The following is a 22,937-nucleotide window of genomic DNA, read 5'->3' on the forward strand; positions in this document are numbered from 1 at the left end:
TTTAGTAAAAAAAAATTACATTATTTATAAGAATATAAGCTTAACACCAATCAAAATAAGTGGCTTAGTAATTAAAGACATTTTTAATTTAAGTTGCATTTGAAAGCAAGTTTGATTTTTTTTAGTCCATTTCCCCCCTCATAATATTAAAAAAAAAAACCCACTACCGAGTAACATTATCTAAATCCAGAAGTCATAATCAATAGGCATCACTGCCTTTTAACAATGTCACTTCACTTACTTGTTGCTTGATTCTGGGGTTCCATCTAATGTAGTAATTCACCCAAAGTTCCAAGTGACGCATACTGGCAACTGGATATAAAACTCGATTGATTTCTTTAGTATAGAAGGGATTTTTGAATTTGTCCTTATTACTGTTTATCAGTGACCATAAAGATACCGTTCGTTCTGTAACTTTCTATGGAGAAAGAGAAAGTAGAAAGCCTAAGTAAAAACACACAAGTACACAAATCATTTTTCAGCCCATAGCAATACAGTTGAGCCTCAACTTGAATCACACATTTACATTATCCCCATAATAGCTCAAAAAGCCTCATGGGCCAGTGAGTGCTCAGCTGCCACTTACTGATATTTGCATGGGTAATGGCCTAGCTCGAGAGCCGCTACTTCTGCCAGAAGACAGAGGTGCAGGACGCTGCACCATTAAATGCAATTCACTGACCTAGGATGACTATTCCTGGCTAGGTAAAACACCGATGAACAGACGGGCAGCATGCTCTTTGTAATTCAGCAGAAAGAAAAATTATCATAAGATCCCGTCAGCTTTCTTCATTTTTGTATTTGTTAGAACTGTAAAATCTTAACCTGTGCCTGCTTGACAGTAGTATCTAGATATAAAGTTTTTTAGCCAACCATCCAGATGTTCAATCTCTATCATACTAACGTGCAGATATTTGAAAACACCTGAATAAGTGACTTCACTGTATCTTTACTTTCTCATTTGGTGTCCATCATCTCATACAGATATTCACATTTTCATTGTTTATTAGAGAAGTTTTTTTTAAAACAATTTTGGGCATAAACTAGAAAAAACCCCAAAGCTTGGGAAATAAAAGGTACAATTATGAAAATTACCGAAGGCAGACTTTGAAATACCTCCCAGTAATGATTTCAATAAGAAAGGACCAATAAGCTAAAACTGGAAGCTAAAAAGAACAGCTTGAAATGAGTGACTGAAGAAACGTCTCTAACATAATATTTCACTAATGTGAACAAGAAATATGGCAGCATAAATTTGTCTTCCTTGGAATCCACTTAAAACTTCATTCATTTGTACCTTTCCGATGCCACAAGCTACACTGTGTTGTGTTCATTTGCAGGCTTGCTTTTATTTTTATACATGCACATAGTTTAAAAAGTCAAATAACCTGACCAGGTTTGAAATGAAAAAAACAACAGCTCTCTCTCACCTCCCCACAAGCAACTGTGTTTGATATTTTAAACTGATTTATTTGACTATCTGGTACTTAACCTCCACGTCTCTGAATAATATGCTTTCTTTACTACTCAGGGGGCTCTGCAGCTATGGGCACTCTCTCTCTCTCTCTCTCTCTCTCTCCTGCCTCGTACTCCCAGCACGAAGCAGAGCTTTCATGAGACTGACATTTACTGTTTGGATCCCTATGATGAAACAAATGCTACTCTCAGGCAGGTCCTGCAGTCCCTTTCAGTGATTTCTTCTTCCACATGAATTTTGTTGTCTTCCCTTGATTTAACAACTGTTTATTCTGTGTGCTAACTTTTCTTGGCATTTATCATTAATTCAACCCCCAACTCTTCCTCCAACATCTCAAACTTGTGTCAAGACACTCAGCACCTCCAGCACTCCCAGTTCCTCCTCAGAGGAAAGCAAGCCACACTGCTTGCCCCTGCACCTCGTGCCCGGCCCACATCTCTGATCTCCTTTCTGTTTCACCCGAGCATCCCTGTTGTCTCTCTCTGAGCTGCAGCTGCTGCTTCCTGAATTCCAGTCTTCTTTCTTGTTTGCATGGAGCCAAACCTCCAATAGCTTCCAGAGAAAGGGTTTGGTGTGGGAGGGAACTCTTGAGGCCATGCATATCTGAGAATATCTTTGGTTTACCTAAACATCTGGTTGACAGTTTGGTGGCTAGAGAATTCCAGGTTGAAACCATTTTCCTTTAAAATTCTGAAGGCAATGCTCTACTGACTTCCAACTTCCGATACTGCTATTGAAGAATTTTGCCTTCTTGTTCTGTTTCTTTGCAAATGACCCATTCCTTTTCTCTCTGAAAGCTTGAAGGATCTTTTCTTTGTCCCTGGTGTTCTGAAACTCCACAAAGATGGGCGTATTTTTGTCCACCATGCTTGAGCACTTGGCAGGCCTTTCAGTGTGGAAACTTATGTACTTCAATTCTAAGAAATATTCTCAAATTATTTCAGTGATTTCCTGCTCTAGGGTCTCCCCATTTTCTCTTTCAAGAAGCCCTATTATGTGGATACTGGATTCTGGGAGTGGTCTTCTAGTTTTCTGATCTTCTTTCCATCGTCTACCTGTCTTTAGCACTCTTTCTGGGAGATTTCCACTTCATCTTCCAACTCTTCTTCTGAGTTTTTAACTTCTTTTCATTTCAAGCTGTTTCCTGATATCTACATATTCTTTCCAAGCAATATCCTGTTATTATTTCACGGTACCAACATTTTCTTATCTTTCTTGGGATATTTGATGCTAGCTGCCTGTCTGTGTCTCTCCCCTCCCTACCTGGTAACCATTTTCTCCAAGCTGCTTTTCTTCCTCCAGAGTGGAGCACTGAAGAGCCGACTGGAAGCTCTGGGACCATGAGGCTCGTCACCGTGAGGGGAACCCTGGGTGTTGGTATCTTTTGGTCCTTCCTCTTAGGCTAGTCAGTTTCCCCAGGGATGATTTTTTTAAATTGAGGTGGGGTTCACGTACCATAAAATTCATCATTTTAAAAAGTCTACAATTCAGTTCTGCCACCACCACCTCTCTCAAGTTACGAGAGATCTTCGGCACCCCAAATGGAAACCTCATACCCACTAAGCAGGCATTCTGCATTCTCCCCTCCCTCCAGCCCCCGGCAAACACTCCTCTGCTTTCTGTCCTAATGGCCTTGTTATTCTGGACATTTCCTAGAACTGGAATCATGCCATCTGTGAGCTTTTGTGTCTGGCTCCCCTCGCTGAGCATGTTTTCAAGGTTTGTCCACGCTGTAGCATGGGTCCCAACTTCCTTCCTTTTTACGGCTGAATAATAGTCCAGCATATGGCTGGGCTGCATTCTGTTTATTCTGCCATTAGCAGATGGACCCGGGGTTGTTGCCACCTTCTAGCTCTTTGAACACCTGTGTGTGAGTTTTTGTTTTAACTCCTGTTTTCATTTTCCTTGGGTATGTGCCTAGGAGTGGAACTGCTGGGTCATCGGACAACTCTCTGCTTAGCTTTGTGAGGAACCGCCACACAGTTTTCCACAGCAGCCACGCCACTCTACATCCCCGCCAGCAGCGTATAAGGGCTCCGTCTTCTCCCCCAAACCTCACCAACAGAGAAGGTTCCTCCGTGCTCCCACGCAGAACATAAGGACCTGCTGCCAGAACGCTGGGAGTCAGTAGGGAAAGTGAGCTGGGGCCCTCACAGCCAGCTCCTGTCCATTCACCTCACCTTCTGATGATACTCAGGTCCCCAGTCCGGAGAGCCACTCTTGTGTTCTCTTGAGAAGAAACCTCTGTCAGAGTCCTCAGCTCCAGAGAAGAGGGGACAGGGTCTGGGGAGCTAACTGCTTATTCCAAACAGAACTTCAGGTTGTCTTATCTTTCCCCCTTCACCCCAGAACCCGAGTCATCTGGGGCTCTATGTGATGCCAAGTGCGCTGCTTCTTGGCTTCCTTGCTGCTGGTCTGAGATTCTGTCTCTCAAGCTAAGTTATCTACAAAGTTTTCAGCTTCCAAAATTTGGTTGCTATGTCTCCTTTCTCATCTTCCCTGTTCTCGTAGGTTTATGCCTTTAAAACAATGCCCTTTCCTGACATTTTTACGGTGTTTTGGGAAGGAGACCTTATATACCTTTAAAGTCATTCCTACTCTCTGAAGGCAAAGTCAATGTCTTACCCCTGCAGTAAATAGCAGACACTCAATAAACCCTCTGCATTTCCCATAAACCAAGCTATATATATATTTTTTTATTTCATGGGAAGACTAGTCACATTTAACTAAAAAGATTAGCATTTCCACTCACCTGTTTTTCTCGAACAGATTCACAGTTGTATAAGAAAGTACCAAACCGGCAACTATACAGATGATCCAAAATTGTAATCAAAAATCGTTCGTTGAATTCAAAAGCTGTAGGGAACTAGATAAAAACAAACACGCCAACAAAGCACGAAAACTTGGGACTGATCTTTTATAGACTGAAAAGAGGTGCATACATGAGGCCACCTTGTAGGCTTTCAGGAAGGCCAGCAGAGGCTGCCATCTGCTCACGCCCTACAGCTCATTTCCTGGTGCTCAGCACAGGACAGAGGAGTTTGAAGGAGTGTCAGGCAAAGGAATCAAAGGAAAACAAGCTGATTTTCTGGGTTCTCCTGAGCAGGGTACAGGGTAGTTTCATCACTGACGGTGTCTTATGTACACATGCCTTTATGTACACAGAGGGAACGGAGAAGACAACTTGGAAATGTCAATTCCATGAGGAGAGAGGATACAGTTAAATATTGCATTTTTAAAAATCGCACGCATAAATAGTAGCGAGAATAAAACTGTAAGCCCCATGTACCCATCGCCCAGCTCCAACAATGACTTACATAGGGCCAGACTCGTTTCGTCTCTATCTCTGCCCTGTATACTATGAGGCAAATCCCGCGCATTAGATCAATATACTTAAACGTGAAGTCAAATGTAGTTTTATCTTGTACATATCCCTTACCTGTTTTGACATCTGCCACACACAATCAATAAACTGGAGAAAAATAGGAGATCGGTCAGCGTCGGCATGGTTTTTATCACCATGACCTATTCTCTGAAATGAATGGATGAAGACGATTTGTTTTCATTTATGGGTACAAAACTGAGAAAGCACATATAACCTACAAAATGTGACAATACAACCTATCAATCCGCTTTCCAAATGCCAAGTTTCTCAGATAGTAAATGGTGTATGTTTTTCCTTGGCAATATAGAAATGTGCAAAGGTTCTGAAATAATGGAAATCAAGTATAAGCATCTATAACATCCCAATCCAAGCGGCAAAGCATCATCGCATTCACAGCTATTTCTACCAGCAGCTGCAGGTAGACCGGGCCAGCTCGGCCTGTAGTTAGGTTAGCTAAGGGACCAACCCTCAAGTCCAAAGCCTTGAAATCATATCCAAAACGGTTTGGTTATTAGTAAGTGAAGTTCCTTCTCTCTGACAAATAAGACAAAAGCCTCACCATTTATTTTTATTAACAATGATTCTTTCTGCTTGGAAATGTTATGCTTTCCTCCCTCTGGCCCTCCCCCTGCTTGTGCTTGTGTGTGTTCTCTCTCTCAAATAAATAATCAATCTTTTTTTTTAAGGCTTTTTCAAAGGATATCTGGAAACAAGACCTGGAAATATAAATTTTAATAGGTTCTCTTAATTTTCAAAATGTGCCTCAGAGAATCATCATCATCATCATCATCATCATAAAGGCCCGACTAAGAGTCTAGCACCTCTGTGAAGTGTATCTGGCTCTAATGGCTATAATAGCAGCTGAGAAAGAATGGTCATCCTATCTTCCTTCTTTCACACAATTTCAATTTAAACATTTCTACGCAGGCTCCTGGTAGGACTTTCAAGTCAAACTGTAAATAGTGCAGATGGATAAACCTGTCTCCTAGAACAACTTTCACTACCCCCAAGGAATTGCACACACTTTTCATCTGACTCCTCAGATTTTCTTTTCAAAAGCAAATATATAGCTTAACAACTAGTCTTTCAATTTCAAATGGCAGTGATGTGACATTTAAGAAGTAGGCTTTATTGTTCACTTACGGATGCAAATTTGTGTCCAAAACTTATCCATTCTTTTTGAACCAATATTTCAAACCCCTCGATGCTCCGATAGTAACTGTCCAGCATCAGCATGGCCAGGGACGTCAGCTGGGCGGTCCTGTCCCACCCGTCGCTGCAGTGCACGAGCACCGAGCTCTTCCCTGAAGAAACTTTGTCTGCTACTTGAATGGCTCCCGTCAAAACAAGCTGGCAAAGAAAAATGTGCGATTGATTAGTAGGTAGCTGGAAAATACAGCTGAAATTTGCAAGGATCGTTTTTAACCCCAGAAAAGGTCATGTTTTCAAAAACTGCTACTGTCTGTAACAGAAAGACTTCTGCAAATGGAACAGCAGGAGCTGTGGGGCCTGCTGGTCTTCCTCTGGGGCAATGCCGTTCCAGTGAGAATAGTTATTTAAAAAAAAAAAAACAACAATGCACACAAAGCCGAACTGCATTTCAAATTCATTTTCGTGCATGTGATTACGTTAAGGTACTACGGGCTGTCATAGCCAACTACCACAGCCTGTGGCTTTACCAACAGGAATGTATTGTCTTGCTAAAAGTCCAAGACCAACGTGGGGGCAGGGCCAGGCTCCCTCTGAAGGCTCTAGGGAAGGACCTGTTCCAGAAATTCTCATAGCTTCTGGTAAAGTTCCCTGACTTGTGGCAGCAAAATTCCAGTCTTCACATGGTGTTTTCTCTGTGCCTGTGTCTCTGTGTCCAAATTTCCCCTTTGCATAAGGACACCAGTCTTACTGGATTAGGGGCCCACCCTACTCCAGTATGACCTCATCTTAACTCATCGCATCTGCAAGGACCTTAGTTCTTTTTTTCTTAATTATAATAATATATTTTTTAAAGATTTTATTTATTTATTCGACAGAGATAGAGACAGCCAGCGAGAGAGGGAACACAAGCAGGGGGAGTGGGAGAGGAAGAAGCAGGCTCATAGCAGAGGAGCCTGATGTGGGGCTCGATCCCATAATGCCGGGATCACGCCCTGAGCCGAAGGCAGACGCTTAACCGCTGTGCCACCCAGGCGCCCCTATAATAATATTTTTTATTATATTATATTAGTCACCATACAGTACATCCCTGGTTTTTGATGTAAAGTTCCATGATTCATTAGTTGCGTATAACACCCAGTGCACCATACAATATGTGCCCTCCTTACTACCCATCACCAGCCTATCCCATTCCCCCGCCCCCCTCCCCTCTGAAGCCCTCAGTTTGTTTCTCAGAGTCCTTAGTTCTAAAAAGGTCACACTCTGAGGTACTGGGGGGGTAAGGGTTTCAGTACATGAAATTTGGGGGGAGGGAATTCAATTCAACCCATAGCAGTGATCATTTTAGAAAAATCACTGGCCCAAAAGATCCAGTCTAGATCTTAAAGGCCTGATATAATGGAAATCACCTTCTAGCCTTTATTATTTTTTTTACCAACTACTCTTTATTGAGTACATTCCATATAATAGGCATATCAATACATATTTTACAAGCACTTTATTATTTATCAGTTATGACAGTCCAATATTTTGTTACTGTAATCTCCTTTTGCCACTGAACATAGTAAAGATGTTCACATACTGGGAATTGTGAAGTGGCTCTTTGAATTTTACGAGTGAGATAAAATCCACCTCACTGGTGAGATACAGTCATTTCAGTATGAACAGGCAAATTCATATATCCAGACTCACTCTAAGTTTAAGACAACTCTTTTTTTTATAATATTTTTTATTATATTATGTTAGTCACCATACAGTACATCCCTGGTTTCTGATGTAAAGTTCCATGATTCGTTACTTGCGTATAACAGCCAGTGCACCATGCAATACGTGCCCTCCTTACTACCCATCACCAGCCTATCCCATTTCCCCAACCCCCTCCCCTCTGAAGCCCTCAGTTTGTTTCCCAGAGTCCATAGTCTCTCATGGTTCATTCCCCCTTCTGTTTACCCCCCCCTTTCTTCTTCCCTTTCTTCTCCTACCGATCTTCCTACTTCTTATGTTCCGTAAATGAGTGAAACCATATGATAATTGTCTTTCTCTGCTTGACTTATTTCACTTAGCATTCTAGCCTTTAAATTGACAAAATATGAACTCTTCTATGGCTCGTAAATAGAATACTCAGGTCAAGATAAATTGATGGCCTTCTAGTAAACCTTTGAGACTTAGAAATACTACTAAATGTATGTATACAAAGAGTTATTGCTAGGATGTCCTTTTTGGATGATTTAGGTATTTATGGAGTTATCCCTTATGACGCAGAGACTTTACCCAGCAGGAGTGTGCAGTTTGATAAGACTGCATAAACACATACAGCCGCACAGGCATCATCACAAGCCAGCTGCAGAGCGCTTCCATCACCCACGAAAAGTCTCGTGTGCCATCTGAGGTCAACCCCGGCTCCCACCCTCAGGCCCCAGCAGCCACTGATTTGTTTTCTGTCTCCACAGTTCTGCATTTTCCAGAAATGCCCTCTAAATGGTATCATTTGATAGGTGGTCTTCTTTCACTTAGCATCACGCTTGTAAGGTGCACGCACGTTGTAGCCTGCATCGGTACGTCCTTCCTTTTTACAGCCGAGACGTACTCCATGGTATGGACAGGTCCCATTTAATTATCCACCCCTTCGCTGATCGACACTGGTTATTTCTAGCATTTGGTTACCATGAATGACGCTGCTGTGAACTTTTGCACACAAAGATTTGTAGGGACTTAAGTTTTCATTTCTCTTGGGTAAATACCAAAGAGTGAAATGGTTGGATCATTCAGTAAATGTATGTTTATTAAACTTTTTAGGAAACTGCTCAGTTGTTTCCAAAAGTAGTTGGACCATTTCACATTGCCACTGTCAGTGTATGAGGACTCCATCTCTTCATGTGCTCATCGGCCATTCACGTACGTGAAGCCATTTCTGGAGCTCCCCAAATCCCAACAGCTCTGCAACAGTCACGTATTATGCTTGTTTTCACGGACTGGAGGCAAAGTCAGACTAAGTGAAAGATCTGGTATAGAGAAGTTTAAAGACATGTACTTTTGGTTAGGTTTTGAAACTTGATTTACTTATTTTTTGTAAGTAAGCTCTACGCCCAATGTGGGGCTTGAACTCATGACCCCACTATCAAGAGTCACACACTCCACCGACTGAGCCAGCCAGGCGCCTCTGAAGATACGTACTTTCGTTATTTTGACATAAACAGTAACTGCAGATAAGTGGACAAAGTAGTGCCGAGAAGGACAGGTGAGGGGGCCTGACGCCACTACAATTATTCGTACAGAAGTCGTTGCTTTTAAACTGACTAGAGCAGCTTCCGCTCCTTAAGCATTTTAAGTATCTCCTCAAACTCTGTTTACAATTTTAATTTGAGGCACTTCTGAAGAAAGGGCTGTTGAGCAGCAACGGTAACGCAGCAGATCACACGGATTCAACTTCAGGAAGCCGAGCTGCTGGTCGCACAGAGGGCGACTTCACTCCAGACACTTCCCTTATCACGAAAAAGGGTTGCAGTCTCAGCCTGTCATCTTTCAAAATACTAGATGTTTTCCAATAAAGTATGAATCCCACCATTGCTTCTCGACAGGAATGCTGCTAGTTATCTAATGAAATGAAATCAGATTTTCAAAATCATCACAGGAAACTGTTAAATAATCAGATGGACTTGTGACTGGCGGCGGGGGGAGCAGTATGTGGCACGCTGGCTCAAGGGCCTGAGGCCTGGGTTTGAAACCTCCTACCACCACTTTTGACATGTCACACACTGAGCCAGTCACAGAACCGTGGTTCCTTTCTCTTTGAAGCAAGGGGAGAAAAGGTATCCCCACCACAGCTTGTCTTGGCCTAAAAGAAAGAATCCCCATAAAGTGATGACACGGGGCATGGGTTCAACGAATGCTGGCTGCCGGCTAGCCGCCTTCTAAGAAAAACAAAATAACAGGTCCCTTTCAAACAGGAAGGGCTATAGGGCAGAGTGCTGAAAAGGACAGAAAGAAAACGTAAGCTCCAGAAACCACAGAGACATTCTACCCTGTTGGGGCTCCGCTGATGGACTAGAATGAGGATACGGGACATATGCCAAGGCAGTGGTGGTCTCCTCGCTTGCAAAGCTTGCCCTGTTTTGCACAGAGTGGTGGGACCATTTCGCAGATTAGTGGTGGCCATGCCATGTGTCTATCAGCAGTCCTGGGGCTGCAAAAGAGTGTGCGAGGCTGAATAACGGGTCAACCAAAGATGTTCAGGTCCTAGCCCTTGTAAATCTGTGAATACTGCCTTGTATGGTAACAGACTTTGCAGGTAGTATCAAGATAATGACTTTGGGTTGGAGGTGTTATCCTGGATTACGCAAGTGGGCCCTAAATTACATCCCATGTATTCTGGTAAGAAGGAGCAGAGGGAGACTTCAAAGACAGAAGGCAATGGGATCACAGAAGCAGAGACTGAAGCGATGTGGCCATAGCCCAGGAATGCTAGCAGCCACCTGAAGCTGGAAAAGGCAAGGAACAGATTCTCCCCTAGAGCTTCCAGAAGGAGCACAGCCCAAATGTGCCCCCCACCTCCAATTCCCACCCGATTTTCAAGGTCCAGCTCAAGGCTACCCATATCTCCACTCCCGTCTTCTACCACGATGTGACTTATGCCCGAGAAGCCCTGAGTCAGAGGTCGTTAACGTATCCATCTGGGCTCCCCAGTTACACCTGGCCTCCTCAGAGAACACTGACAGTTTCCTTCATTTCTTTTGTATCTACCTCTCTTTGGACAAACCTATAAAAATTTACAGGGGCCTTTTATAGCATTTTCCATATTCTGTAGGTCCTAACTTCCATACTGCATCTCACGCAGATGGCCTTGACTAATTTCCTCAGATATCTGAGCCATTGAAGAAGACCTACTTCTGACCAGTCTCTCTCCTATCTAGCTCAGAGTAGGAGTCTACGCTTCCCAAGTAGGCCTCACCCAGGCATGTTCCTGGGCTTTTGTCCAGACTGCTTCATTCTCTAGAATGGGTCCCCTCATGCCTTCTGCTTTCAAGCCCCACCAAGTCCCAAAGGCCCTGTTCCTCCCACTGCCCTTGCCATGAAGTCTTGCTGGCACTTCACACACTGCACCGTGGAGCATTAGCTTTCTCGTCACACGTGCATGTCACCTCTTCAACCGTACGAACCTCCTTAAAGGCAGGAAGTACGTCTCATACCTTTTTCCATTCATAGGGTCTAGCACGATGCTTTGCCTTATAAGAGTGCGATACTTTCTAAAAATAAACATTTTATTTTAGGGTAGTTTTAGATTTAGAGAAAAGTTATAAAGGTACTAGAGAAAGTCTGCATATACTTGACCCAGTTTCTCCTATCACAGACACCCCATGATGGTATATGGTGAATTTGCCACAACCTGTGAACCAATACTGACATGTTATTAAATTATTAATAAACTTACTAACTTATTTTTAATAGAGTCCATACTTTATTCAGGTCTCCTTAGTTTTTACCCAGTGTCCTTTTTCTAATCCAGGATCCCATCCAGGACCCCACATTACCTTAGCTGTTACAATTAATTGGTTTTGCCATTCATTTTTGAGAGTGACAAATTAAGAAAAAAATGAAAGTTAGACAGGCCAAATAAAAATATGATTCCTATCAAATTTAAAAGTAAAATTTGACTAGAAAACACTTTATATTATTATTCCACTTATTTAAAGTAGGCTTTTTGTTTGTTTACACAACAAAACGGTACTTTCTAAAGGTGTTACTTCCCTCAGATAGCTTCAAGTACTTTAAAGACTGGAGGTTTTTGATGCTTTTATCAAGATGAAGGACTGAACATCAAGATGAAGGATTGAACATAATCGAAGCACAAAGTTCATTCTTGAAAGTAAGTCAATTTGAGATTAGTTTCAATATAAACAATCTGTCCCTAGGTCCTTGAGGGTCATACCCAGTAACAGTGGATAATAAATTGGCTGTTTCTAAACAAACCCGCATGAAAGACCGAACTTACTTACTACTGACAAGATGGAAAGTGACATCTCTACAAACTCTCAAACTGCTCTGGAGTGATGCTGTGAAATCTTTAACCTCGGGGAAGCTATTATGAAGAGGTACAAAACTGTCAAATGTAGAACTCTATACGACAAATATCGCATCTCTCACTGCTCAATTTTAAAATTGAAGGAATGAAAAAAGATTCCTGTTCCACTAAAAAAGGACTTCCTTGTTTAGATGCGTACATCTTTTTTTCAAAATATACTTGCCTTGATATGTTCTAACCAATGAGTAGACTCCAAACTGGACAACCAGTGAGATTCTTCCACATTAGGATAAACAATGTCTTTGACTTTTTTTAAAGATTCCCGCATAACATGAATGTTATGGATGTCTAAGAAGAAAAGTTCGGCGTTATGATATGCGTCATCACTTTCATATCCTCCTCCTGTTGCCTGAGAAACAGCAAGACATACAAACAGTCAGTTGGGTTTTCTATTTCATCAGTAACTCACACAAATATTTCAAGTTATTGGTCCTCAACCTAAAACCTTCCAGCTTGGATACATTGATTGACGTGACCTGACTTCCCATCCAACACTGAGCTTCGAAAACATCAGTCACTCTGAGCTCGAAAGAAACCAGCCGGCTGGTAATTTCCTGGGGATCTGTATTTGCAAGAAAAAAATCACTTCAAAATGTTCCATAATTACTAGCTCTTCTTCTGGGTCTGGAAAGGCAAGAGCGGTTCTCAAGGGTCCTTTTCCTCTATCGATTTTGTAGCAGCACTCTTCGGCAGCAGGGGCGGGGGGAGCGGCACTGACTCTAACAGCGCTCAGCTTCAGCCCCTCTTTGCTCTGTGATTTGAGGCAAGGCACTCAACCTCTCTGAGCCTCAGTGTTCCCTCCTACAGAACAGGAGATAGCACTGGGTAGGCTAAACAGGATTAAAAGGAGTCATACTAACACCAGCTGCCACTTAGCGAGCCCCCGTGATGTCTTGCTTTACATCATTTTATCTAATTTTTACGGCAATGCCACCAGATAGGTATTCCTATCCCCATTTTGTCAATTAGGAGAGATGCTATTTAACTTTCCCCGAAGTCACACAGTCATCAGAAGTCCAAGTGCCTGAGTTCAAGGCCCAGACCTTTTCTAGTGTACCATGACCACCTGTATGCCATGCAAATACCAGGGATGAAGAGCTGCACTGTGCCGAGAAGGCCCTCAAAGAGCAAAAGGTTTCAAGCGGAGACAAGCTGGTCATCATCTAACAAGGCGAGGAGCAACTTGCCAGGGTAGGCATTAGTTCCCCTTCCCGGCAGGGTGAAGATACCCATTTTCCATGTAAAGCAAAAGAAATGGAATGGAAGGAACCTGGTGGCATTCTGCTTCATGTTTTAAAATGCCATGGAACATGTGGCCTCTGGCCCTTTAAGAAAAAGTTAAGTAATTCAGAGACTTGCCAAGAAAGCAACTTCTCCAAGCTGAAATGGAAGGGGAAGACATTGGACAAATGTGCTGTTGCTACATTTTGCCTCTTTTCTTATTTATTATAATAGAAAGAATACCTAACCTGTAACTCAGAACAGAAGGGCCAATGCATCCTATGGTTTTTTTCCAGGGTTAGTCACACAGGTTTCCTGCGAGATAGAAGTAACGTAACCACCTGAATTTCAAACCTAAAGACCTATGTACAAGCCAAAGGTCTTGGTCTTCACAGACTCTAGGTAAGAAAATAGGTTTTATTTAAAAATATATTTTTAAAGCTTGTCACAAACAGCATTAAGTAGACAATACACATTCAACCTTGCTGTTTTGTAAAAAGTTATTAGCTAATGAATAAACAGATGAGCCCTATTTCCCTCTTCTTGGTTATCCGTGCCTCAGGGTATAAACACCTGGTGGCTCTGATCAGAGGCCGACAGAGGTGTTCTTGTCCACCTGGCAGTCACTTCCATAAACTCCAGGCACAAGGCCTGGGAGCAAATAGCAAGCCTAAGTTTTGCCAGAGCTGAAAGCCTCCGATGCAATGACAAGTCACCCTCCCATGGATGACCTGCTTCTTTACCCGGTGTGGGTTTTAAATAGTTACAGTGATTTTCAAAGACATTCTCAATGCTGGAGTTTCTTTCGTAAATAATTGAAGATAGTATGCAGAAAAATAAAAAGCAAAACATACTTATTGCTCCTTGCCAAAGCAAAGACAGACATTAATGCAGCTCCACTTTAACTCATAACAGTGGACTGCTGCAAAATTGAAGTCGCCTGGTGCTAGGGCTTATCTATGCCTGGGTTTTGTCTGTTTACTCTACAATGGTGTAATGTTGCTTATTACCTGGGGGGGGGTGTAAATTTCTAAATATCTGCAAGGGAGAAACGATCAAGTCTAAAGAGAACACAAGTCAGAAGGGTAAAAATCAATTAGCCAAGCATAGATTAAGTTCCCAAAAGTTCAAATTCTCCATCTCTGCTTAGTTTTGAAGTCTTTTCAGTTTCCTTCTCTTCAACAAAAAGGAACAACCCTGATTATCTAGTACAACGACATAAAGGTTCAAGGGCCTGTTGCTATGGATATAGATGACTAGGGGAGAGACAGCTGAGGGAGGAGGGAACGGGAGCTTGGTTTTTAAAGAATGCTGCAGAGATCTTTAAAGCCTAGGTTTTTTCCCTTAATTTTTTCCTTCCCTTCATTCCTAAGAGCACTAGTAACACAGGCATATTTCCTGAGTGTTAAAAAGGCATTCAATAAATCTATGGCTGGGAAGCTGGAGGGAAAAAAAAAGATTCTACTGCTCTCACAATAAGCTTTAAAGTTATATGATGAAGGTAATCATTTTATACATTTTCGTATTTTAAAATAATCTTTCTAAATACCTCATTTTAATGTTACATCTTATCTATTTCAGGCTAAATATATACATGCAAATATTGCGTTTTATACACGTTTTCAACTCTAAAATATATATATGAGGGATGGAACAGAAATATCTAACATTACAAATAATGCAAGAAGATATTCATCTTTAGACTTAATTTCCTAAATGCTTTACTTCTACTTCCTAATTTACTCATCGACAACACTTCCTGATTGTTTTACATATAATTTCAAATCATCTCCATTACTGAAACAAAAATCAACTGCAATGCCAGAGAGCTGGCCCAAGAGCACACGGGGAGCAGAGCGGACTCCACAGATGTGAATGTGTAAGACGCATGATCCGTGTGCAAATAATTGTGAGCAGAGCCGGAAACGACGCCGTTTTTACACACTCTTCCATTTAGGAAGCTGCTGCATCTCTCTGTGCTACTTGAGGACTTGTTGGGCTTTCAGGTTCTTGTCTTGTGCTATGAATAATTGAAGATGCCAGAAAAGTGACCTCGGGATAAGCAAAGTATTCACGATGATGAAATTGAAGCCTACAGCTGATGAGAAACAGGAAATCTGAAAGGCTGAACAGTGGTGAGCACCTCAGGGCAGGCCCACTGCGAGCACTTGCAAGTGGCAGCTGGCAGTAATGGGAGAGCAAGAAACGAAACAAAAAGGAGAAGTCGAATGTAAAAAGCATAATAATCCGGGGCTGTCCAGTGTACAGGCAAACGACCTTATACCATGGAAGCTTCTGAAAGCAACGCTATCCAGTCACCGATGTTCACAGTGATGACCCCGATCCACTTGGGGGCACTCGGCATACTCTGCTTAAGAAGGCCAGGAAGACAACGGAGACGGATTTTCTTTGAAAACAATAACATGGTGTGCGCGTGACTCTAAAATCCATGTACAGAGATCTACTCACTTATTGAATTATCTTCTATAAATTAGAAGACCCACTCATAAGGAGAGTGAAGAGACCATCTGGATAAAGCTACAGATTGAGGATTTTAACAATTCTGGCGCCGCACAACGAACTCCTCGTAGATGCTTCAGCACTGTGTACATCAAGAGGGTTCAAGAATAGCTTAAAGGGCTGCAAAGAGACTCCAGCTTCCGCCAAAATTGAAGTTCATTACAGTTCTATACTCACCTAATTCACCTAAAGGTTATTCTCATTACTTTCAAGACCAATTTTGTGATTAAAACGACTTCCTACCTCAGCAAACAAGTTTTTTCCCACTTCAACTAAGTTGAACTATTAATGTAAGCCCGTGTGTTGACACACCATGCAAAAACATTTACGTGAAGCATGGCACGCCACACATAAGACAAGCCAAGTGTCAAGACAAGTGTCACTAAATATACTCACCTTGTTGGCCACTGCATTTACATTGGGTCTTGCATCATAGATTGTGAGTTTAGAAATTTGTCTGTTGGTCTCCCTGATAACATCGAGATACTTCTCATCATCTTTATTCCGTTTACCACTCATACCAACAAGGGGCTGACTGCAACGCACGATGACCGTCTTATTTTCTGGATGAATCCATGACAGCACCTATGATGAGTTCAGAAACTTTAAGCTATCGAGAAAAAAACAAATCTCAAGACCATTAGAAATATAAAAAAAATAAAGCACTAACACTCATGATGAAGTGAGTCTGATTTGGCTAAAATGGAATACTTGCTCACCTGTGATTTCACGGTGTGTGCCTAGCAACACACATTTAATGATGACTATTCAGAGACAACTAGAATAACCAATTGTTTTACTAGTCTTTTTTTAATTAGGACCACATCTCGTAGAGGTTAAATGCTTACCTAAAAAAAAAAAAGCTCTATCACTTAAAGGAAATAAAAAGCTTCTGATACTACTTCAGTTCTGTAGCCTGCCCCGGATTTCTCAGACAGAAACGAGCTTTAGCAAGAAGTGAGACGTAAAAGAAATCACCGCTGTTACAATGTGTTTCTATACCAACTCACTTCTAAAGATCATCTCCCCAACAGTCTTAATTCTAGAATATCACACAGTGGGGAGAAAAACCCAAGGGAAGCAAGGGGAAAAAAAAGCTCTCAGGATGACTGCAGAGCTGCCAGAGTTCCCACAATGAAGCTTGGAGAGCTGCGCTTTGCACACAAGCCTAGCACGGGGGCTACCTGGTTTCCAAGCTCACGGTGCAGGAGAAACAACACCTGTAATACAATAAAAACTGTAGAACTATCCACTTTAAGTGGGTGAATTGTTTGGTAGGCAAATTAGCTCTCAAAGCTGTTAAAAAAAAAAAGGGGGAGCCAGGAGGTGAGCGTGGTGGGCAATAGTATGGGCTCTGGGGGAGGAACATCTCTGCCGTAGCTGTAATCTGGGCACGGAGCTCACAGCCTCTGTCCCTCCCCTCTCCTCCTTCATCAAATGGGGGGGAATATGACTCCATGGCCCCGCTGGGAGGGTGATCGAAGAACACATGTAAAGTACATTCCAGGGACAGGCCAGGTGGCCTGTGAAGTCAGATATGGAAAACTGTGAAAAGCAGATACAAGAACCGAAGAAGCTCACTTAGTACAAGGCCAAATGCACTGTCATCTCTGAAGTCACCCCCTCCATGATGATAAATGATAAGCACTGATGTTCATAAAAACTTATGTGCATAATAGTGACAACAGGTTAGTGAGAAAAGATTATACGATGGCGTGAATCAATACTCATTCACTGAGTCTTTGCGCCATGCCAGAGACACATAAAACAACACCGTGGCCCCTAAGAATCCAAAGGCTCAGACCTGGGAAGCCCTGGGACAAGCACTGGCTCTCCTGGACCTCCATTTTCTAACCAACAACGTGGAGGTGACACCAGCCCCACCTGCCTCCTATGGCCCTTGCTTCAAGACAGATAAGAGACTGGAGATCCCTTTTAATGCACGTATGTATATATTTTTAATTTCTCAGGTTCATTGAGATATAAATGATCTACAACACTGTGTAAGTTTAAGCTGTACAACATGTTGATTTGATATAAGATCACTTTTAAAAGAGCAGACTTCTACACATACAAGAGGCTCATTATTTGATAAACACCTGCACCAACTTTAAATTTAAATCAGGTCCTAGGCAAGAAACTGCCGTGTGCCACTACCAGTGCCCTCCCTCCCTGCACCCCTCTTTTCTCTGCCTGGGAGATTTAAGGCTGGAATCACCACGCCATTAAGAAATGCTACTCTTGTAAGCTGTTTTGCTTCTTCCTTTCTTTTTCTTTTGGGATCTCGACCACCTTCTTTAAAAGGATGTTGCTGTTTGGCTCACAGGTATAAAGAATGGTCACTCCACAATACCAACTACCATGAATGCTTTCAAAGTATATGGTACTATATTAGGTTGTTCCAATTAAGGTTAGTTTCTAGAAGCCATAGACAGTTAAGGACATATGCACATATTTAGCCGCCAAAAGATGTTGATTGCAGCACTGTTTATAACAGTGAAAGATTAAAAGGAACCCAGATGTCTCACAACAGAAAACGGATATGATACACTATGGTGCGCACACTCCCCAGCGTGTAAAGTTCTTTCCAAGAGGATACTATGCAGAGAAAGCGTACTGAGGCACAAATTACAGAATAATTTCATTTTTTTCAAATAAAAATATGTTTGCATAGAAGGAAGTCTGGAAGGACATAGACCAAAATGTTACCTGTGGTTCTCACTAGGTGGCAGACTCCTTTTTGCTTACCAGCATTTTGTAAAATGTCTAAAATAACTATGTATTACTTACATGTTAAGGACTTCTATAACTTTAAGACAAACCTGTCTGAGAACACAGGAATGTATATGAGAACACATGTATGCGTTACTGGGAACACTGATGCATGTGGATCATTTCGTTATTCAATGATATCTTATAATTGTTCATGTCCTATTTATGCACACAATAACGAGAGTGCTTTTGCATCAATTCTTTTTGTATTTTTATATGGGCTTTTAAAAAAGAACTGAATATCAAATATTAATGATTTCACATTAAAAGCAAATACATTTTCTGGGGTATAGTCAAGAGTCAGGTGGTTAGAAGGTATATCAGAAAGAGAACATTATCTACTATTAAATATTCTTAAGCATGGTAATCTATAAAGATACAGACATGATGGAGAGCTTAGCCTTCATTTTATTAGGAAAAATAAAGGCAGATTGGGGGCCATTATGAAGAAAGAAGGATCAATAAAATGGCTAAATAAGTAAGAAGTTAAGCATTCTATTGGCTCTATGGCAGACTCTCGTCCACTCAGGATAGTGGAGACTAGTAGGTCCAAATGGCAGCTGAGCACAATGGACTGGGCACAGTTGTTTCATCTCCTCTCCTGCCCCAAATCCCAAGAAATTCACATACACACACTCACACACACACGCTTGACATGGTAGATGTTCAACTGAGCGAAGGCGTAAACACAATCGATCACACTACCCTAGCCTAGTTCTCCTGTGCTCGAGACAGCTGGCCAAGGCAGGGGTGGAGTCTGTGGCTATGGCACAGAAAAGTATGTCACAACGGAGCAGAAGAGGAGTAAGTACACTTGTAACTCTAGCCTCGTTGGCACTGTATTCTAGCAAAATGAGCTAAAGAACATATGTTCAAGTACGATATAGATCATTAACATATGAACAGACACAATTAGAGGAGCGAGAGAATTTTAAAAGTTGTGATTCCTATTATGTTGACATTATACAAAAGTTTCACACAAATGTCCTTTTAAGGACAAAAAATGTCTAGATTTGGAGTTAAAGGCAAGGTGACATTAAATCTTAATTTCTTCAATCCTGTTTTTCCAAAATCTGTTATTTAGAAAAACCAAAACAAAACAATGTACTTATTATGACATGCCCTGAAAATTAAGAGGGGAAAAAATTCTCTAAATTTTTAGTCAATAAAATTTATGCACACAAAGTAGACGGTATGACTCATACATAAATATTTAAGAGCCAAACAGAACTTTGTGAACTAGGTCCAATGATACCGTAACTATAGTGTCTGGAATAATCTGCACTTGGCTCCAGTTTGCCAACTGTATTCAGGCAGCTTGCGAATATGATGAGGATGAGCTAGACCAACTAAAGCCGGCACTCATGTGCTCTATAACAGAAGACAGGCAGCGTGTCGTTTCCAGTATGATTCAGCCGACGCTCACGGAGGGCCTGTCACATGTCAGGTATGGTACTACAAAGGTAAAAACCATAAAACCCCTGTCTTGCCTTCTTTCCTTCCAGCGAGCACTTGGTTGACATATGCATTACTTAGACCCTCTCTCGTATGAGAATTAGTTTACGCTCATTTTCTGACCTTGACTGTGAGCTCTGGAAGACGGGTGCTGTCTTACTTCTTTTCCCAGTTTGGCATAGTACTTTGCATGCAGATGACATGGTGGATTAAAAATTACATGGTGGATTGAAATTCCAAGAGTGTTTCTCTGACTTGACTACTATTTTATGGGATAAAAGGCAATCTATGAGGAAAACATTAACTGTAGTACTCACTGGAATTCGATTTCTGGATCTAAAAGTTGCAACTCTCCTGAGATCGTCATCTGAAGCACGATATGGAACCACCAAGAGAGCAGGGTAAGTGTCACAGAGTTCATAGCACTTATTGATAAAAGTTATTCTCCAGTGGTGATTGGGCAAGCCCTGCAGGAGAAAAGGAAGTCCAAGTCAGTATTGCACGACATCATCTCTGGATTTGGCCTTGGGTCTCCTTTCTTCTTTCTAGCAGAATCTGCACATGCCTCTTTGACCACAGGGTAGTGGCGGTCTACCAATTTATACTAAAGGGAGCCAAATCCGTAATCCAGACAACATAAGAACACAAGACAAAACACTGGAGGTTCCCATAATTTTAAAATATCATTGGTGAATACAAATTCTCTTGAATTTGAGAGCTTCCTTTATTTCACGTCAAATTATTTCTTACTACATGTACAATAAAGATAAACCCAAGTTCATCCCCCACCTGTGTGCCCCACCCCCACCCCAAAGAAAAGTTCATCATGTAATTTCACCCTGTGTCTAACTGAGGGTAGAAAAGAGATCGGGCAACTTCCTCTCCCTACTCAAAACAGAGTGAATGCTTCAGTCTGCTCCAAAGTAGAAAGAGGTTAAGTTTATGAAGAAAGTCACAGAGGGGAAATAGAGAAAAACCCCTCTGGGGAGGTTCATTTCGCCACCTCCTAAAAGTTTTTTTCAATCAAGTGGTTTGGGATTGGCGATCGCTCTATAGGTTGTATGAGAAATACAGTCATCTGCATTCTAAGCACACTGCTAATGTGACAGGGAGACATGGAGTACACCTCCCATCCTGTCATCTACCCACAAACCATATCTAGTATGGACAAGATTCAGAGGTGGTGGAATATTCTCTCCCCATACTCACAAATACACAAATACACACACAAAGGTGAGCTATGTGGGTGCTTGCTTTGGGGACAGACATTGTACCTTTTCCTTAGGCCTGGTCCTATAGACCACGGACCAAACAGGTGAGTCTGATGCTGAATCCAATTAGAGTTATAAGTCCCATGAGAAAGTTATAAGAAGAAAAGATGAAATATAACGGCAGTCTAGAACAAGATACCTTTCAACAGTTCATATATGCATGCAATATTAAACAGGAACTGTCTTGTTTCAAGCTAGAAACACCGATCTAAAAAATAAGTCTTAATATTGTCAGTAACACTCCAAAACTAAGGTACAGGTATTTAAATACATAACGTTACAGAGGTCTCCAAAACATGCAAAATGTTTTAATGCTCTTTCTTCTGCCTCCATAACTGACCCAGAACAGAGGCCATTAAAATGAGAGGTATATATAGCCTTTGAAAACTCCACAGTCTAAAGCTAACTTCCAGAAGCATAGGACATACTACCTCATACATGTGATTTAAACTCCTGCACCCACACCCCTGAGCATCAAATCTGCTTACAAATATGCACACCACTGGTCAAGACAAAAAAAAAATCAGTGTGGGTGCTTGGTAGTGGAGGTGGTGGCTAGAAGGTTCTTCTCAAGTCTAGGGTTCTAAGATTTTACTTTACATTCACTGCCTTTTCATATAAGGCAATCGGGCTTGATCTGATTCTCAAAGATCACTCGACAAAAGTTCCCAATTATTTTAAGAGCTGTGTAGGATGAGAACTATGAAAAACTCCATCACATAACTCCTAGCTGGCCTACAGATTTGGTTAAACCAGAGGTCTGATTGTGGCTCTTGTACATAAAACGCACAGGCTTTTCTTCACAAAATGCCACAAGAGACCTTTGTTCCTGAACAGCAACACTGTACCAAGCCTCTTGCCTTCATTACAGCACATAAACGTGCACGTGGGTGAAGTTTACAGAAGAGAGCAGTACAAGCAATGCTGATATACATTCATCAAAGCTTTCTTGGAAAAGTCATCATTACAGGGAAACCGTTCTAATTCATTTCAATCTGCAAGCCAAAATAAATATAACCTCAATCTAGCTGTCAGTGAGAGTTAAGCTCCCAGACACATGAATATACAGTGACATGAACTCCTAAATAGTATGGTACAGAAGTTTAACTCTTCTAGACTCCAAATATTTGATTCGTTTCATGAACAACATATCATATGGCTATGGAATGAGCTCATAAATTACAGAGTAATAGATAAAATAAGCTATAACTGCCATTTAGGTGAGACTTAGGAAGGATTTCACTGATGCTCTAAGAGCATGACCAACAAAATATTGTCACCTGGCATGTTTGCAATTCATCGCATGACTTACCTGCCTTCTGTATTCTTCGACTGGATTATAAACCATCCACCCATCCACGTTAAACTTTTCTTCATTTAGAAATGCAAATATGGGCTAGAAAAGGCAAAAGGGAAAAAAAGAATTTAAAGCTCCGCGTGACAGAACTAATAGTCTACTAATACTACGTCCTCCACGTTTTCACCCACCAGGTTTGTCTACCACAAAATCACAAACCGAAGAGAGACTTTCAAAAAGGAGTAAGAGTGGAAAAAGCAGACTAGACTTATTGCTACCTTCTAGCTTAAGTAATCATTACTTCTGAGACC

General features: G+C 41.6%; 1 protein-coding gene across 5 annotated transcripts in view; it reads right to left on the bottom strand.

Moving 5' to 3' along the window:
* MTM1 (myotubularin 1) overlaps positions 1 to 22,937 on the bottom strand; it is a 96,802-nt gene that overhangs the window by 7,277 nt on the left and 66,588 nt on the right. For 4 of the 5 annotated variants that reach the window (XM_040628117.1, XM_040628114.1, XM_040628113.1 and 1 more), the window contains 8 exons: positions 22,642 to 22,725; positions 20,376 to 20,525; positions 16,228 to 16,416; positions 12,254 to 12,439; positions 6,006 to 6,212; positions 4,917 to 5,009; positions 4,230 to 4,343; positions 242 to 418 (listed from right to left, as the gene is read on the bottom strand). In XM_040628117.1, coding sequence (XP_040484051.1) covers positions 242 to 418; positions 4,230 to 4,343; positions 4,917 to 5,009; positions 6,006 to 6,212; positions 12,254 to 12,439; positions 16,228 to 16,416; positions 20,376 to 20,525; positions 22,642 to 22,725 — 1,200 coding nt within the window. The remainder of the gene's footprint in view (positions 1 to 241; positions 419 to 4,229; positions 4,344 to 4,916; positions 5,010 to 6,005; positions 6,213 to 12,253; positions 12,440 to 16,227; positions 16,417 to 20,375; positions 20,526 to 22,641; positions 22,726 to 22,937) is intronic. The other variant, XM_040628116.1, reaches the window with a different exon arrangement.

The sequence above is a fragment of the Ursus maritimus genome, assembly GCF_017311325.1.
Source record: "Ursus maritimus isolate PB19 chromosome X unlocalized genomic scaffold, ASM1731132v1 scaffold_X1, whole genome shotgun sequence".
NCBI classification, from domain to species: Eukaryota; Metazoa; Chordata; class Mammalia; order Carnivora; family Ursidae; genus Ursus; species Ursus maritimus.